Source organism: Centroberyx affinis, unplaced genomic scaffold (assembly GCF_046629955.1).
Source record: "Centroberyx affinis isolate AG114_WGS23_722 - 3 ecotype Tasmania unplaced genomic scaffold, CSIRO-AGI_Caff_v1 ptg000583l_1, whole genome shotgun sequence".
NCBI classification, from domain to species: Eukaryota; Metazoa; Chordata; class Actinopteri; order Beryciformes; family Berycidae; genus Centroberyx; species Centroberyx affinis.
Window position 1 is genome coordinate 95,851 of NW_027279223.1, and position 19,532 is coordinate 115,382.

Consider the following 19,532-nt stretch of genomic DNA (forward strand, 5'->3'; position numbering starts at 1 on the left):
AATACAAATGCATACCTACTTTTGACATGTGCTGTATATCTTTATTTTAGTGTCCCAACGTTGACATGAAAGTGAAATGTTACTACTAACGTTTTTCCGAGGGAGTCCCCGGCACACCTGGAGAACCGCGTTAATGCACCCTTGCGGTTGACCGCCACCCAGTCATGTAATGAAACCGCCACGGTCATCACTCTGAACACACACACAGCCTAATAGTCACCTGAGAACTGCGTAGCCTAGCGTGTGTGGTCAGCGTCAGCAGGCCTTATCAGCCCGGGTGAATAAGTCCACCCACACCACTGCTTTGCATTCGTACCTTGTGCCGCCTGGTTTGGGGATTTAGATGTGTGTGTACTGCCGCCACAAAGGCTTCCAGTCAATTCTCTGCTGTGGAAACATGGGCAGCCAGTTGTTTAGATTGCTATTGTAATTTGCATGGCAGATTACTGTATCATGAGGCACATTGTGCTTTTTTTAGGTTGGTTGATAAATTGGTAGACAGCAGGGCTGGGTGTTGTCAAAGATACAGTTCAACACTTTGTATTAAGTCACTTTTCAGTGACTTAATACAAACTACTACGAGTGTAATTTATTGGTACATGTGCATTAGTGCAGTGGTTCTCAACGTGGGGTCCGGGGACCACCAGGGGTCCTTGAGGGGGTTCCAGGGGGTCCCCAGCAAATTGATGAATTGTTAAACTTCAGCATTATTTCATTTACAAGAAGTTAACACAGTTAGAGAATGTAGAAGAATGACATAGTTTCACTGTTATCTCTCTACCTGTAATACAGATAGTCAGGGAATTCTGGACAAAATCATATTTAACAATAAAAACATTCACAGATTTGGGTCAGAGAGACAAAATCTCATCAGATAGGGGTCTGGGGCTGTAATGTGGAATAAATTAGGGGTCCTTGATATGAAAAAGGTTGAGAATCACTGCATTAGTGGACAAATTGAGGCAACATTTTAATAACATTTCTCTTTACTGGGCAAAGTAAAGCTGCACCATGCCATTTTCATACATTGGCTTCCCCAAATGATGGCGAGAAGCTATTTCTTAGAATTTTGAGGACTTCAATACTCAGAAATCCTGTAACGTGTCATCGGTAACCTGCAAACAGCATGCTCCCGTTTACCATGCTGACCCGTCTGTGATCGCTTTAATGGATACCTAATGGACGACAAAGAGAAAAGATGTTTTAGACAAAACGTGGGAACTTATTCCTTGGAGATAATAATTAGTATTTTATTCAAAAGATGTTCATAAAACATGCATTTTCCCTGTTTGAATTTGTCACTTCCTGTGTGTGGAGAAGCGTCCATATATACACCAAAATTTATTTTGGTGTCGTCTAGGGCAGTGGTTGTCATCGTGGGGTCCGGGGACCACCAGGGGTCCTTGAGGGGCTTCCAGGGGGTCCCCAGCAAATTGATGACTTGTTAAACTTCAGCATTATTTCATTTACAAGAAGTGAACACAATTAGAGAATGTAGAAGAATGACTGTTTTGATTATAGTTTCTCTGTTATCTCTCTACCTACAATACAGATAGTCATGGAATTCTGCACAAAAACATATCTAGCAATTAAAATATTCTCAGATTTGGGTCCGAGAGACAAAATCTCATCAAATGGGGGTCTGTGGCTCTAATGTGGACTAAATTAGGGGTCCTTGATATGAAAAAGGTTGAGAATCACTGGTCTAGGGGACACTCTTCTCTGTTACAGCCCCACTTTGTGATTTAGGCTGATACGATGGGTGTAAAAATATTGCATAATGCAAATTTAAATATAAACACTGCAGACTCATCTGTGCTGCAGTGAACTGAAATAACTTATAAGAGGGAGAAATACACTGGAAACGAGAGCTGGTGGTGAGCTGAACTTGTATACACACTTGTGACACACTTGTGACACACCTAACAGCCGAGTGGTGTCTAGTCAGGTGTGTGTAAATTCATCGTTTTACAACAGTATTTTGTAGGGGTGTGTGTGTATCTCTCCCTATTTCACAGTAGCCTAATGTAGCCGCCTCATGCTGCTATTTTGGTGTCTCGCTTTCTAAGAACTGAACTTCCTGTACCTCTGTGCCTTCAGTCTTTCTCGGCTGAGCGTGTCGACGGTTCGCCGTGACGAGAAGGTCACCGGAGCTCACGTGACTTTTGGAATTTGCATGCTGCCTCAGACGCCTCGCTGCTCCCTCGCTGTGTTGTTTCCAGTCTCAGCTGATAGCATCAGCCCGGGCCAGACCCCGGCTTATTTCAGAGGACGGGGGGGAAACATTGAGTCACAGCAGGGGGGGTTCCGCTAGTTGCTGCTTCGCCGCCACATTTGTTTAGCAAGGTGGTCTGATACCGAAAACCTGCTGTGAATATGTGTGTTTGTTTAGAATGCAGTTGTGAGAGGGAGAGAGAGAGAGGGAGAGAGAGAGAAGCAGTGGGCGCAATGTATCTGACAACATCAATTGTGTGTTATGGGCTCAGGCTATGTGAGTTTGCATGCAGTTATGGAGAACCAGATCCATTGTTTGTTCTTGCACTGAATGGTAGCCATTGCAGTTAATGCAGCCCAGTGTCCAAGAATACACCCATTGCATCACGGCATCACAATACACAAAGTGTTCTCCATAATGTGGACTGCTTTGTTTTCATTGGCCATTTGTCCATCTAATTGTAACAATTTTACTATTATCTGGCAGTGGCGTTTGGTCATCAAGTTGGCACAGTGTAGTGGGAGCACACTTCCACTAATTCACAAACTAGACTGTGAAAATTGGTGCGTAGCAAGAGACATTGTCTTATTTATTCGTTGTGTTTTCAGAAGACAGACCATTGGCCAGTTGCATAAAGATAGACCTAGTCTTAGACTTAAATGTGACCTTAAGTCAAACTTGCTATAGAGGGTTAGGCTTATATTTACCTGTTCCTGCTACTTCTTGGTTGTTGTAGATCTCTAATAGGTTGTTTTTGTCTCTAAAGACTCGCTCTCTTCTTCAGACTCTTTCCAAAAACGAGAAAAAGAGATTTAGCATCTTTTATGAAACAGCTTCAGTATTTAAACTTCCCACTCTGACAGTTAGGCTGACTCATTGCCATAACAACAAAGTTCTTAACTCAAGATTAGCCGCGGGGGAGGAGGCTAACTTTTCTACCTCAAAATAAGTCTGTCGTAATATTTAAGTAACAGACTTCAGACATAACTAACAGTCTTAATTAGTCTAGTCCAACCTGTGAATAAGACCAGTCTAAGGCTTAGACTAGTCTTAAACTAGCTTTATGCCACTGGCCCCATGATATGCTTCTGTCTAACTTGACTTGAGTAAATAAAAAACAGGAGTTAGGCACATATGTATAGAAAAAGATTTGTGCCAGCAGAGATTGTATTTGAATTTTATACATTTTAATTTGTCATGCTCATATTCAATAGTTGAATTAAAAAAAACAATTTGTTGAATTGCTTTCTGATGTTGTTTGATTAAATCGTTGCTCCTTTGCTTTTCCCGAGTCCTGGGATGTGTGTGTCCAAGAGCTTAATCTGAACTGAGCAAACCGAATGTGAAATGAGAAAACAGAATTTGACATTATGGTTTACACATTCATTTTCAAGCCATTGGATTCCGTTTCAAATTGTGCCATAACAGCGTGTGCAATTCAAATCCAATCTCTGCTGGCACTCTTCCCCTTCCATGCATGTTTCAGAACAGACGTTAAATCTCAAAGCAAGGTAGTGAGCTCCAGCCATCTCCATCAAGCGGACCTTCATCGATCGACTGCTCGCTATGGATCAGTTGTCAGCAGCAGAGGTCGACACAGGCTCTGCCAAAGGAGGCTGTCTGTCACTGTGGAGACTGAAGGAGCCCACGGTTCACCGGGGTCAAGGTGCAACAAACACTGTGCAGATAATGAGCTGTCCTACTCCTCCAGCGCTGGATCAGTGGTTGTGATATCCGCGTATGCTCAGCTAGCTGCAAAATGCTGCCATGGCCAAATGCCGTCTGATTTGAAGGTGCTTAGACTGCCATTGAGTGTTTTGAGTCGTGCTTGGTCGGCAACTGGCACCCTGGTTATCATAAATCATCATATCAAATGATAATCAGGGTTGGAACACGTAGCAGGGGCCTGACGCTATAACTTTTAGAAGTGTTTGCCAGGCTGGGAAACCCAGGCAGCAGCTTTTGGTTGCTGAAATTGACAATATGGTTGCCATATTTTAAAGGATAATATTTGGAGTGATAACAGTGAAGGTTTTTATAGGCCTAATTAAAAGGGCTGTCAGGTCAAATCAAGCAAAGCCACTAGTTGATGGTGTGTGTCATCTTTTTATGGCTGTGTGCTTGCAGGCACCACAATCATTCATCAGAAGTGTTGACTAATCTGAGTTCTGCTCGTTGGATCAGTATGACTGAATGTAATGTTGCCACAGCTAACTCTGCGGTGATCAGTGTAATGTTGAAAAAACCCAGAACACAGTAGGGAGATGCGTCATTTTCAAAAAGCTTTGTCAAAACTCAGATCAATAGTGTGTGTCAGTGGATCTCATCAATCTGCGATATCCAATGCGTTCCAGGAGTTATTTTGTGATGAGGTGTTGTGATTAATTTCCCTTTCCCTCAACTTGCTGCATCTACATTCTACTTCAGTTACCCATTTCTTACATTTCCCAGCATGCCTTTCGACCACCCCCGGAGAAGGGGTGCGAACTTCCTCTCAGTCAAAGGTGGGCGTAAGGGAACGTGAACAGCTCCAAGGTGCGACCGTTCGGCTGCGGATTATACATGTCTGTGATCACGGCCGCGCCCCCCCCCCCCCCCCCTTAACTCAAAGCCCAACATGTCTTGTGGCTGCATTGCATTCTGGTCTATTAGGCTGCTGCGGGTGGGGAAATTGGTCTCTCTCTCTCTCTCTTCTAAGGTGGATTTCTAATAAGAGAAATACACCACCAGACAACAAAACATCACCCATAGCTGTGTTTTACCAGTGTTTAGGGTGGATTTTCCCTTTAATTCTGCTGCACTGCATTGCTCTCTTTCTCTCCCCCCCCCCCCCCCCCCGCACCAGCAGCACCGCACCAGCAGCACCGCCTCAGCACCGCGCTGAGCTATGTCACCGCGCCTAGTCTGTTTCACTTGCAGATAAACGTTCCTTTGACTTTGAGTCAGAGCTTTCTAATTTGTTTTTGATGAGTTCCTCTTTTCACCCAGGGAGCCATCTTCCCGCCGCCACAATCATTCCCTGTAATTCAATTCCCCCTCCGTTAGCCGTGCGAGCAAGCCGTTTCTCCCCCCCTCTTATTTATGCGCGCGCTTAATAACCGCACAGCCCTTTTTTTTTTTTTTGTCTTTCTTTATAGAGGCCAGAGCGGCGTTATGCGGGGGTTGAGCCCAGCAAATAAACCTGCTTTATTACCGACTCCTAACAAGCCTGTAGAGAAACTAAAGAAACGCTGCAAATTTCTCACAACCTCATGTTAAGTGATGTCTCCTTGATAACACATGTTGGGGGGGGGGGGTTTCAATACATATGCGTTCACGCGTGATCAATCACCGAAATTAGTCACCAGCACCTTTTCATTTCATTTTGAAGCCTAGTTTAAAAATCGTCCGTCTCACACCTACTAACAAAGCAGGTAGAGCCAAGCAACATTCTACTGCATCAGACTTTTCAGAAGTAATTTTTGGGTGGCTGATATGGTCTAAATTTTGTATGACAATGTTCTGTATGATATCTGGATACTAATGTAATATCTATGTGTATATACAGTACTGTGCGAAAGTCTTAGGCACCCTAGCTTTTTTTATATAAAATGTATCTTTGATGTTTATTTGTTTTCTGCATTAGTGTGTCAGTAGACTGTTCTTTGTAGTACATTTCTTTGATATGGATGGAGAAACTTTTCATTTCATTATTTTTGAAAGCGTCTTTGTTTTTTACATGTGCCTAAGACTTTTGCACAGTACTGTATATATGTAAAATCACAATTCAGTTGAAAAAATGAACCTGAATCCAGATTATATATATTATCACAGTGTCACACAAATTCAGCATTGATGTTAGACCTTTATGTATTGACAGTAGAATGCCTGATTGTAATCAATGGAAAATACACATTGAAGTAAAATGCAGTAGCTAAATCAAATTACTATTCATTGCACATTGTTCAGATCTAAATTGTAATATGACACTTAAAGCAGTGTTGGATACTGAGTCAAGAGATTCTATTGTAGATATAGGCCTACAATAATTACTTTCTGGATTTAATTGCTGAATAATTAGATCACTTACTGAGGCTAAAAGCTGTATACATCATACAACAGCAAACATTGCTTTGTTCTCTCTCTTTACTATTTTGGAAGCTGCTTGAGAGCAAGTCAACCTTTAATTGCGTCTAATTGCAATTACACATTGCAGGCTACTGCAGCAAGTACTTTATTCAGACAGGAAAGTCTGCAAAGCCACCGACATGATGATGGGATCCTGTCCAGCCATACCTTTTTTTTTTTGCGATTTCTGATCTTCACAGCCAGGAAAGAAAAGCCTGAACTGCAGTGGGGACAGCCTCTGGCCAGATGATACACTTAGGCTGCTCTTTTCCTTCCATTACAGTGTTTCCTCAGCCTTCCTCATAGACTTCCAATGGCAAGGTCAAGGAAAATGAGAGAATTATGAGAATTCAAATATGCATGTTTTCATTGTGGAAACATACTATAGGCCTCGTAACAAGTTGGATGGAAGTGCACCATCAGCTGATCACCTCATATTGGCAGCCTTATTGACTTCAATTCCCCGAAGACCCATTCATTTCAAATCAGTCCCCTGTTGCACCCAACACGTCAAATACCAGCATCCTTCTCTTCTAGGCACTTTCAGTCAATTTCTTTGCGTCTTTGCATTTCACAGTCTATCCCACCATAAGTTTGTTGTTTGGCTGAATGGTTAAAAGTTATTTTCATGGAACACAGGAAACACTCAGGAGGTAAGAAATGAATTGCGATCTGTTGAGGAGATAGACAAGAAGTGCTTGGAGGAGAAGGAAGCAAGTAGCAGAAGAGCAGTGGGTTGGCTTTAGCACAGCGCATGCATTCGTGGTATGCGATTGTGAGGCAGAGGAGTCGAGCAGCCGCGGCCACGCTTTGAGCGCGTTTTTGTATTTTGTTGGAAGCGGGCAAACTGGCCTATTCACAGCAGTCAGACTGAAACTGTTCTCCTGTGCTACAGGATGGCCTAGCTGTATGAATGGTTAATGGTTACTGTGGGGGAAAAAAGCTGATCTGTACTGTGGTAAATGATCTGGGGGTGGGGGAAAGGGTGTGTGTGTGTGTGTGTGTGTGTGTGCAGGTCTATAGATGCACGTTCTGTGTGTCCTAGTTTAACCTCAATCATCATCTTTTCCCAATAGCCTGTGGTGTGGGTGTGTGTGCGTAGATTATGGAGTTAATTTAGCTGCAGTTTGTACATTGCAAAATAGGGGCGTGTGTGTGTGTCAGTGTTGTAATGCATTACTTGTTACTAATTTCAGCAGTAATATTACTTTAATACCCACTTACATTTGCACACTTGTGTATTTTCTCCTCCAATAGTCCAGAACTGGTGTTGACTGCTTGCTGCTCATCCTTTGAAGTCCAATTGTCCTCTCAAGCATGATGATTTTTTTTCAGCACAAATAAGGGATTCTGCCCCCCTTTCAGTTAAAATAGGGGTGTAAAATGGTTGACTTTAACTTCGTCCAATGCTAGGGTTTGTCCATTACACATTTATTTATCTGTTGAGGTGGATTCTGATGGTTTTGATGCTGCATTTAAAAAAAAATAGTAATAATTGCTAGCCATATTTAGCATAGAATTCCAGCATTTCATGGCTTTAAGCGAGGATAACACAGCATCGAAAAAGTTTTTAAAAATTCACTATAAAATGTGATCTAACTTTAGCATTTCGACTTGCATTATTTCACCCATTTTGAGAACAAAATGATTGACCCGCAGGATCCAAAAATCTCATTCATTTGCCATGGGAAAGAAAAAGGATCCGGATATAATCTGGAAAACCCTGAAATGACGACAGCACTGGAGAGGGCTGTTTGGCGGTCTTTGTTGTGCCGTGAGTGTGATGTTTGGATGCTGATGAAGCCTCACGGGGTTTGATATTATGATACTTGCGTTAGAAAGACTCTTATGCATTTGATCACAGCTTAGAAAACAATATACTTTACACCCTGAAATCAAAGTAGTGGGAATACTTTAACTCAGAGAAAGTCAACGTTTCTTTCTCATCTGAACCATCTCAGTGTGCGAGGACAGACTGATTATGACAAAACGTTTTGGATAATTTAACTTCAGTCTGATATTTACTTTAACAAATGTAGCAACTTAAACTGAATGTACAAAATATTAGGGACACTTACTCTTTTCATGAAGTACACAATAAGGTGAATTCGGGTAAAAGTCATTATCCCTTATTGATTTCCCCTATCACATCTATATAATCACAAAGGGGGTGATGTAGGTAAACAGAAGCAGAAGAGTTAGAGCAGTGGTTCTCAACGTGGGGTCCGGGGACCACCAGTGGTCCTTGAGAGGGTTCCAGGGGGTCCCCAGCAAATTGATGAATTGTTAAACTTCAGCATTATTTCATTTACAAGAAGTTAACACAATTAGAGAATGTAGAAGAATGACTGTTTTGATCATAGCTTCTCTGTTATCTCTCTACCTACAATACAAATAGTCATGGAATTCTGGACAAAATCATATCTAACAATAAAAATATTTTCAGATTTGGGTCCGAGAGACAAAATCCCATCAAATGGGGGTCCGTGGCTCTAATGTGGACTGAATTAGGGGTCCTTGATATGAAAAAGGTTGAGAATTACTGAGTTAGAGAAAGATTTGAGACAATTGAGATGTGGTTTGTACAGAAGACATACACCTCAATATCAGGAAGACGCCCCTAATTTATACATTCAGAGTACGTTTTGTGATTGTGATTACTTCCACACCGGTGACACACACACACACCAGCGGGTGCGCGTCTACGCACCTCTACCGGCCCTGTGAGGTGAATGGGCCCAGTTAAACCCGCAGCACAGTGCTTTCACAGCGTGGAGCAGTATCTGGAAAGCGCCATCGGTGTGTGATCTGGATTTATTGACAATAGAGGTGTACGCGTTTCATAGGTGCAGCAGAGCAAAGCGAGGGAGCTGTTGCAGTCGGGACCGCATCCTAGCATCACACACACACACACACACGCACTCAGTGACACAGCCTTGACCTGAAGTGTGAGCTGTTTACCAGACTGCCACAGAACACAATAGGTTGTGTGTTTTATGGAGCCCTGCAGGGCCGATGCTGCTGACGGTTACAGCTCTAACACCCAGCAGCTGCCTGAGGAAGAGCACCAAGCTCGAAACCTGTTGCGTATAGCTGCATGTTTTATATAAGCTGTTTTGTTGATTTGCACTTACTCAGCCGGAGTAAATGTTCACCTTTGGCATCGAAAGTGCTTCCAATTTCTTTATTTTGTAGACTTTGATCTCGGGCTGGGCGATATGGTTGAAGTCAGTATCATGATAATCATAAGGATTTTTCTCAGTATCAATATATATCACGATATGGTTCATGTATGCAAAATCACGTTAAATAATCAAATGTTCATCTCATTGAACCGAATGGTGATGTTAGGTGTGATGTCGAACAAAACAGAAATATTCGAGTAATATTCCTACCATACCTCATTTTATGAGAGTTTTTAAGTAAAATTTGCTTGTCATCATCAATTTGGACAGCAGAAATGTGTGTCACGATATTAAAATATCTTCATATCATCATGATGATATTCCACTGAAAGACGATAAATGATAATATTGAATTATCGCCCAGCCCTAGTTTGATCCCTCCCTACCGGAGATGTTTTGCTCAGTTTGCAGATGGTGCCCTAACAAAGCGGTGAAAACGGGGCCGCTCTTTATTTTAGTTTTATCAAAAGTTGACGCAAGTGCTCCAAATAAATTCTGATACCTTTCCTTAAGTTAACAAAATGTTAAAGTAACTGCACTGTTGCTGGTGACCAGCTCTGCCTGTCATCAGGGGTATTTGTATGTGTCAGTATGTGGTTTTCTCTGTATTCGGTTTATCTTTAAAGAAGTGTTTTTACAAAGAGTGCTGGGATTGGGTAGCTTGCAGCAAAGTTTAAATGAAAAAATGTAATTAATGCAAAAAAAATTTGAAATAATTTAATAATGGTGGAAAATAGATTGTTTTTTGATAGTATGGGAGTAAACAACTAAGCATAAAATGCATCTTGCAGAACTGCAAAGCTTTGAATAGCTGTAATCAACTTCTTGTCCATTTTGTATTTGCCAGTCAGAAGTATTGTCCATGTAACAAAATCACATTGGTAGGGAGACAAGGAAATGTGTATGTTGCTGTGTGTGTGTGTGTGTGTGTGTGTGTGTGTTGAGCAACCTCAACACACAGCACAGGATAACACCACACTGCCTCGCTCTTCACTGGAGTTACCATCTATTTAATCACTTCTCTCTCTCTCTCCCTCTCTCTCCTGCCTCTCTAGTCACTGATGTGGAATTGAAACGGCTGAAGGATGCTTTCAAGAGAACCAGTGGCCTGTCCTATTACATGACCCAGCAGTGCTTCTATAGGGAAGTGCTGGGAGATGGAGTTCCCCCGAAGGTTGCAGAGGTAAGGGCACGGACGCAGACACATAACACACAATCACGCCCACAATCTTAAACCCGATCTACACCAGAAGTGACTCAGCCGCGGTTTGTAGTCGCCTGTCTCTCGGAACGGAAAGTGTCTCATCTGAATCAGTGCTGCTCCATACTGGCACGCGTTTCAGCTCCGTCACACTTTTTTTTTTTCTACCTACATGTGCAAACGCACCATTTAAAATCCACTGAATAGCCCTTTTTAGCATTTTAATACCAATATTTTGGTATATTAAAAAGGCCATGGGCTGAAGTAACTGGACGTTGAGATTTTAAATAAAAATGTGTAAAACACTGAAAATGCTAGGTGTAAACCAGAGTTTCTGTTAGACTTACTTTTGCTGGTCAACATGGCTGGGAAAATAGAACATTTACTGGACATGTTTTAAATAGGCTAGAATACATTTAAATAGCAATAAACAATACAAACCAAATGCAATGATCCAACAGATGCATTTTGTTGATAATCAAGTCAACAAAAAGGAAAGTTTATTTCTTGCAGGCCTTTTGGTTGTCAGTATGAACGATGTACGATTTAAAAATAGGCTTGCTATTGCACATGAACTTAAATTAAGTTAAATGTATTTGTATTCTAAGGCCATCAAAAAGGGCTATGTTCATACTATTTACTGAAAATGAATAAAACACCAATTATATATTAAAAAAGAGGCTAAATGATCAATGCATCCGAAACTGCATTCCTCTTATTTTCACCATGACTTCATATGATTGAAGTGTTCTGGTGGAAGAGTCCCGCTGCCTTCATGCGCTTCTCGTAAGCTTGTACTTGTACTACATTTGTAAATACAACTTGTGTATTCAAGAGTTACTTTGTGCTGCAATGGCAGAATGAAGAGGAGAATATTCACATCAGTTTTGTAATTGATTTTTAGTTTATTGGCTAAAAGCTATATATGTGTGACACCTTGACGTCCAGCAAAAATGACTTTATTGGGTCGTTCAAGCACGCTCTACCTGTAATTACAATATTTCTGACAGCATTTGAAGGCAGCATCGGCTTGCTACTGGCAGTGTAGAACAAGTCTGGAAAATCTAGGACATAATGAGGTAAATATTGGTCTTTTGGCTGTATGTGATGTAGACATGCAAACTTCACTGGTGTTTCAACATGAGGGTGAGCAGATACTGACAACGTTTTCATTTTTGGGTGAACTGTTCCTTTAACAGTAGGGGACCAAGACCAAACCTGCACATAATATAAGTTTGTCTCGGCAACAACTTTTATATATCATGTAATTAGGCGATTGATTGATTTGTCATATTGTCCTACAGACATTTTGGCCGACAATATTTTTTATTTTTCCAGACAACTGCACATTTTACCAGCCAAAAAACCGGCATATGTGTGAGTGCCTGTCTGGCCGGCGCATTTCTTTTTTTTTTTTTTTTTTGCATTGATCAAGTGAGCGCCATCAAAACTCCATGGAAACAGTTTTCACACATATCATTACTCACATGTCTGGATGAACTGAAAGCATGCATCGCGCAGTGTCGTGCGTCTGTTTTTCCATGGGATATACAAACAGGAAAAGATTTTGACTACCAGCTACCGGTCAGAAACATTTGCATAGATTATTTTCAGACGGACCATGCCGAGGAATCCTTTCAGAAAAATCCTGCGAGTGTGTGTCGGAGGGATAAGGGGAAAACAGATGAGAGATCAGTGCATGCGTACAAGCACATTCCAAGAATTCCAAGCAGGAAATTCATGATGACTGAAGAAACCTGTCCTGTTTCTAATTGTATTTATTCACTATGTCCCTGTAATATTTTATATAATCAAGTAATGGCTAGGCCTCCATTTTCCCCCTGTATATACTGTATTATTGCACTTTAGAAACAAATACACAGACCCTGACTTGGTTGTATTGTTTTTATTCCAAAGATGAAAGTCTACAGTATGGAGTTTTTATTCCTTTGTTCATTAGGTTATTTGATTTGCTGTGGATGCCGACATCAGCTGTAACTCCATGCGCTCTCATTGGAGTCTCTGCTTGGCTGGCGAAGCCTTTCTAGTGCAGACAATGGCTGCGAATGATCCCATCTCTTCACGGTCACCCTCTGAAACATGGTTTCTTTTCTATATTGCTTTTGCTTTCAGTTATAAATATTCATCATGGACTGAAGAGTGAACATCCCATGATATGTGTCTGTCTATTTTAACTTTTAATTAGGCTACAAGAGCTGCCTATAAAAAATTTTAAAAAAAATCACTGAAATAGCGATCCCCTAAGTAAAAGAAATAATCCCTTGTATGAATGGTGGGCTATGCAACGCTGTGTGAGAGCACTGCTGCTGTTGCATGCTGGAGAAAGTTTGTCTGGCTCCATAGCTCCATTTTTCTTTTAAATATGATTTTAATGCACTTTTCACTTTTCTAAATCCCCTTGCACTGTCTTTTCTTTTATCTTTCGATTTCACTTGATTTGAACTGCACTAGCTTACTTTTTAAGTCTTTTATCTTGTGGATCTCTTTTGCACTTTTTAATTGTACATTTTCTACCTTTACTGTATTTTTTTTTACTACTCTGTAAAGCACTTTGAATTGCCTCAGTGTATGAAATGTGCTATACAAAAAAAGCCGCCTTGCCTTGCCTAGTTCCAAACCTCACCTTCAAGTTTAATTACATATTCAATTACTTTTAGTGTTGATCACATGAAGATATATCAATATTTGATAGGAAAAATGAATGCATAAACTAGGCATAATTAACCATATCAATAATTTATTGAAATTTCTGCTTGTCTATTTCAAGGCTTTGTGCTTGCTTTAAAGCTTTTGAATGCACGGCTAAAACACAACAACAACTTCAATGGAACCAGTGTGGACAATGGATGAACACCACGAATCCACCAATAGCAAGGCAACAGTAAACATGTCGTCTTCCACTACTGGTGGAAGGCGACCTGTTGTTGGTGTCATTTGGGAGCATATACCGTAGCTCACGTTGCTACATTGTGAGACAGTGTGACAACCCTCAAAAACGTGTTCCTTTTGACTCTTTCATCCCTCTCCCTAACCCATGACGCCATTTGATTCGCGCGAAGAATTGAAAGTGCCCGTCCCTAATCCCTCCAGTGTCGCGTCGTCTTATCTGCAGCCTTCCTCTCTGATAGTCTTTAACCGGCGCAAACCCATTAAGTCTTCCAGGAGCCCGGTCTGCACGGTAGCCGCTTTTGCAGGGGCAAATTGTATTTCTGATGGTAAAATTTCAATCACGGTTCTGGAAGTAGGACGGAATGTGGACGGGCAACCAGCTTGTGGGCCGAGAAAAGTTTGGGGTTTTTTTTGTGTCGATGCACGGTAATTCTCCGTAGAGAAAAGAGGTTGGACTCTGCAATATGTCCCTGTTCCTCAGGTCTAGCCCTGCAGCGATGGGACCGGTTTGATCCGACTCGCCCGTTCCCTCATCTGCTGCCAGTCTCTTTAAACACAGTGCTCACAACTCTTCATTAAACGCCATGGCTCGTGGCTTCTCTCTCTCTCTCTCTCTCTCTCTCTCTCTCTGCATCTCTCCCTCGGTTTTCCTCCCCGTCCTCTCGTCACCATGGCAGCAGCGGTGACAGCGGTCCAGATGTAAGGCTACGGCCGGGTCTCTTCAAACAGACAAATGGCTGCCGCAGCTTCCCGCAGTTCAAAGAGAACCCCGAGCCCAATTAGTCAGTCAAGAAACGAACGCGCCTCTTTTGTACCGACCTGAAATAGGCATCTATGTCACTCTATCTTGTCCATTCTGTGTTTTTTTTGTTTTTTTTTAAGGTGAATTTGATGTATGGATTTTAATCAGATACTATGTTCCTCATTAGAGGAGAGGAAAGGCAAGACTGATACAGCTTGGATATATGCTTTCATGCATCGGATAAGAACAGAATGGCAGGATTAGCAGGGTTAAAAATGACTGAAGAGAGTTTTTGCAGTTGGGGGTTTTCCCTATTTTGCCTGTAGAGTAGAACTGGGCCAAACTGGGCATTTTGCCTTAGTAGGAATGAGCTTTAATTTAATTGTTCCAGTGCAAGTTCTAATTTTCAATTGGATCGAGGTGTCGCAGTCATGCAGTTTTCATTATGTAGAAAGAAAAATGTACCTAGAGAGCTGGGGGAATGACATGATGCTGAAAACCCCATCACCTGAAGAACAAGCAAAATGCTGATTTGATGCAGTCATGCCAGGACTTCTTGCAGATAGATAGACAGATAGGTAGACGGATAGATAGATAGATAGATAGATAGATACTTACTTACTTACTGACTTACTTACTGACTTACTGACTTACTTACTTACTTACTTACTTACTTACATACATACATACATACATACATAGTTACTTTATTGTCTTCCAAGAGGAAATTTGTTTTCACAGCCTATACACAGAAACATTAAAGAACAGTAACACATGATATTGGCATCAATAGCATATTTCCTGTTCGGAGGGAACGGTAAGTACAGCTGCTACTAGTTGAGGACAGGAAGGGGAAAATAACCTTCTCCTCTTGTACAGTAACAAGTCTTGCAGCAGACCTGATGGGTCACATGCTTACCACACCACTCTTTCCCCAGACAGAAATGACATTTCTGATGAAAAGGCAAAGCCATTACTAGTAGTAGAACTTACTAATACTAGCAAGTGTTTGCCACCGAGCTGGCTGCATTGGTTCTGCGTGTATACAACTGCCGCATAGCAGTAATCATTTTCATTGGTGTATGACAGTAAATGGAAATAGTCAAAGCTCACTGTAGTTTGCATCTGCAGCAGCTTCTGATGGCACATAACACATAATGGCATGCAACCAACACGTGGTTTAGCTGTGTGACTGGAGTTATTCAAATCATTAGACTTGATTATTAAAGTCACCTCATTTACATATGTATCCCCAACCAATAGGTGTGTCGAATGGAACTGTTTTTTTGTCATATACTCACATACACTGTACAGTTTGTCTATTGCCGCCGTCCCTCATTAGAACTACGGTTGTTCATCTCATCATTAGTTTGAGATTTATACAATGCTCAACATTGACATTCAGCCCCACTCAGGGACACGATCTAAAGCACCGGACTCTGGCTGGGGGAAGTTTGGAAGCCGCTAGTTCTAAAGTAGAGTTTCCACCATAATAAGGTAATCCAATGCATTTTTCAATGCCTCTCTACCACTTTGAACTTCTCTGTTGCTTTTGTCTCTCACAGTGTGCGTTCCGTCGGCAGGGGCATTTTCTGTAGAGCTTATCGTTCTTTCTCACGTCTCGCTCAAATCGTTAAATATGTGCTCAAAACACACTGAAAAAATGATAAAGGGACTTGGTTAATCCGGTTGTTTAAAAGCCAATAGTAGTGATTCATATTGTGGCAAAATATGTGTTCATTCTGACTCTCCAGGACTGATATACTAGTTTAATAATTGTACTAATTTGACTATTTGGAACCAGTTCCAATTAGGATCTGTTTATCCTAGTCCAAGCCTGCCTTGGGTCACAGACGGCTGCGGTTTTCAAGTTGATACTTTCTGCTGTTGCCAGCCAAGTTTTGATCAGTCAATCATAAAAAAGGCATTTTGAGGGCCGTCAATTATTTTGACCCAATCCAACATTGTCCCATGCCTAGCTCACCAACCCCCCCCCTTCCCCTCCTCTGCAGCCGAAAAGGGAAAATAAATTATGCAGCAGGCAATACAGAAACAATGTCCCTTATATCCACTCCATTTAAACTGTCCTATTTTCCGTCTTTGTTTATTGAAAATCACTCCGGTTATGATACAGTTGCTCAATATTGCAGCTGTTTCCCATAACTCAATGGGAAACGCATCAAGCCCAATGAACTTCCTCATTTGCCGGTCCATTTTTATATGTTTTTGTAGTCTTATCAGTGCTAGTTCCACTTCTCCCTTGCTGCCTTCCTGTACGCTGTACTGTACTCCCCCGGTCACCCAGGCAGTAAATTAGATTTGGAGGTAAAATTCTCTTTGATTCATGCAAGTCTTCACTGGGCTCCAGATAAGACCTCATTGAGACTGGAGAGGCCATTGACTGATATGCTTTGCAACGGTTTTTGTACTCTTATGCTTATCTCTTCAGCAGTGCTTGGTCATCTACTGTGCGCTTAAATGCCTGGGCACACACACACACACACACACCAGCTGGCTTCAGCGGTGACTAACACTTTGGGTGTGTGTTGGATTGTTCTGCCCAGCCATCACACCGCCATTGCGCGGTCAAGGGGGACTCGTGTATTCTGTCAGTCATTAAGTCGGTTTCCTCGAGGCTCCGGGCCCGCTCTGTTCTCGACACAGGTTTAAAAAGGCAGGAACACGGCGAGGCTCAACCCCCGCGGGCCAGAGTCGTGGCACCGTGTAGGGGAAACGAGTAATCACTCGGGTGGAATTAACTCATAACTCGCAGGGTCTAACAGCCGCGCTATGCAGGTGCCATTTGGAACGCTCCCTTAACATTCAGCTGAACCCAACACACGGCTCATGTTGCGGTGCATCCGTTGGCATCGTCCTAGTCGAGATTCGTCTAGATCGGTGGTTCTCAACGTGGGGTCCGGGGACCACCAGGGGTCCATGAGGGGGTTCCAGGTGGTCCCCAGCAAATTGATGAATTGTTAAACTTCACCATTATATCATTTACAAGAAGTTAGACACAATTAGACAATGCGGAAGAATGACTATTTTGATCATAGTTTCTCTGTTATCTCTCTACCTACAATACAGATAGTCATGGAATTCTGGACAAAATTATATCTAACAATAAAAATATTCTCAGATTTGGGTCCAAGAGACAAAATCTCATCAAATGGGGGTCCGTGGCTCTAATGTGGACTAAATTAGGGGTCCTAGATATGAAAAAGTTGAGATTCACTGGTCTAGATCCAGTTCTCAGTGGCTGACCTGTGAATTGTCCCCGTCTTTCCCAACACTCTGCATTAAAAAACTTTTCCTTTTGTGTATAGCCGGTCAAGCTGTCATGGCCTCCCAGTAAGTCGTCATTTTTCCCATTTCACCTCGAGCCCTACATCATTCTACAACACCCCTGCAGGCTAGGTCATAGACCTTCACCAAAGCACTGGCTTCCAATTCATATTGCTGACGAGATGAGGAACCTGCCTCTCTTCATATTAACTGACACAACTTCAACTAGGGCTTGAAAAATACAAACCTCCATTGTTTATCGTGGCCTCGTGGCATGTATCCCTCCGCTACGTTCTCCTCTATCAATAAAAATGCTTTTTGGTGAAATTATGTTCTAAAAAATATGACCAAACGTCAGCTGAAAATCACAGCAGCAGGGTCTGTTGTTGAATCTGTTCCCCAACGTGTTAAATGTCAGTTTTCAGTCTATTTTTGTGACCTCATTCAAATGAATGGGAAGTAAAAATCTGAATACTCTACAAACTCGTCCAGCTGCATCTGATCTTGGTGATTAGTTTATATTCTGGTTTTCATGGCCGTCAAGTGCCGAATAACCCCCATGTTAAGTGGAATATTGTTTTAAGTTGATTTTGGATTTGGTACTATTCATTTTTTCTTGACTCGGAGGACTTTAACAATGGACTTTAATAATTTTAAATGTAAAAATGTGATTCCTTATACATTTAAAAGCTGCATCTCAGTTGAAATCCCCCTGCCTCCTGCCCCCTACCGCTCTCTGTTGACGGAAACACACTATGCTACAAAACAATTTATCTGCAGACTTCCTCCACAGGCAGCCTATGAATTGACTCCATGTCAAGCTCCTGCATCTTTCATTTGACCCCATCCAAATAGCCAATCAATTTATGACCGGTCTGCAATATGGAAATCAGAGATGCCTCAAGCTGAGCATGAGGCTGATCTTAAATGGAGAAGCAGACATTAGCTTTTTATGGCAACATTTTCCACAGGTAATGCATTCTGAAGCCCCAGCTGTCATGTTTAGGTGAAACGTGTCTGAAGGCTATGATATTATCTTAGAGTCTCTCTCTCTCTCTCTGTATCTCTCTCTCTCTCCCTCTCTCTCTGCAGTGAAGGGAAAATCAACATTGCTAATTTTGTTTACTCACATTGAAAGAAATATTAATCTCACTTGCGTTAAAGGGTAATCTCTTTTTCATGTGATAGAGAGATGTTGCCTTGGTCTGAAAGTAGTCTGTGCCTTGCTACATGGCTCTGCTCTCTGGTAATTGAAATTCAAATATTAATGGATTTATCTTCTGCAAATGCTTAATTAATGGCAAGTCATAGAGGGATCTGCAACATGTTTCTAAAATCATGGCTAAATTGGTGAAATGCTTGAAAGTTAATGGCAAGTAATACATTATATAATAATTGTTTTTCTGTCCATATAGTGCCGTCCTAATATATGACCTTTCAATGCCTGTGTTTTAGAATTATTAACCAGTACACGTTCTTTCTAGTCGCACAGCTTATTCATGATGATGACATAAGACCTAATAAATTATCTATTTATTTGTATGCTCTCTGGCTCCCTACTTGATCAGCTGCCTTCATCTCTCCTATGGAGAGTACAGTAAGGTTAGCAAGCAGAGCTTTTAGCACAACACACACATACATAGAAGCACTGCTGTAATTGATTCTAAAATGCCAGAGTATGTGTTGTCCTATTCCAAATACTACCCAAATACTCCACACAGAGCCACGTACACTGTAGTCCTTGCCAAAGGCTATGGTTTCATCTTTCGGCCAGTTGAAATCATTTTTGCACTTAACCCACAAAAGTAATGCTCAAGGCGAGCCACGCTGCCCATGGCACAGTTAAGATCAATTCAGCTTGATCCACATGATTATGCAAAAGCATGG

General features: G+C 41.7%; 1 protein-coding gene across 1 annotated transcript in view; it reads left to right on the forward strand.

The window, feature by feature from the left end:
- The window catches only part of usp32 (ubiquitin specific peptidase 32), a 67,189-nt gene that overhangs the window by 2,427 nt on the left and 45,230 nt on the right, over positions 1 to 19,532 (forward strand). The window contains exon 2 of the mRNA XM_071518491.1: positions 10,563 to 10,690. Coding sequence (XP_071374592.1) covers positions 10,563 to 10,690 — 128 coding nt within the window. The remainder of the gene's footprint in view (positions 1 to 10,562; positions 10,691 to 19,532) is intronic.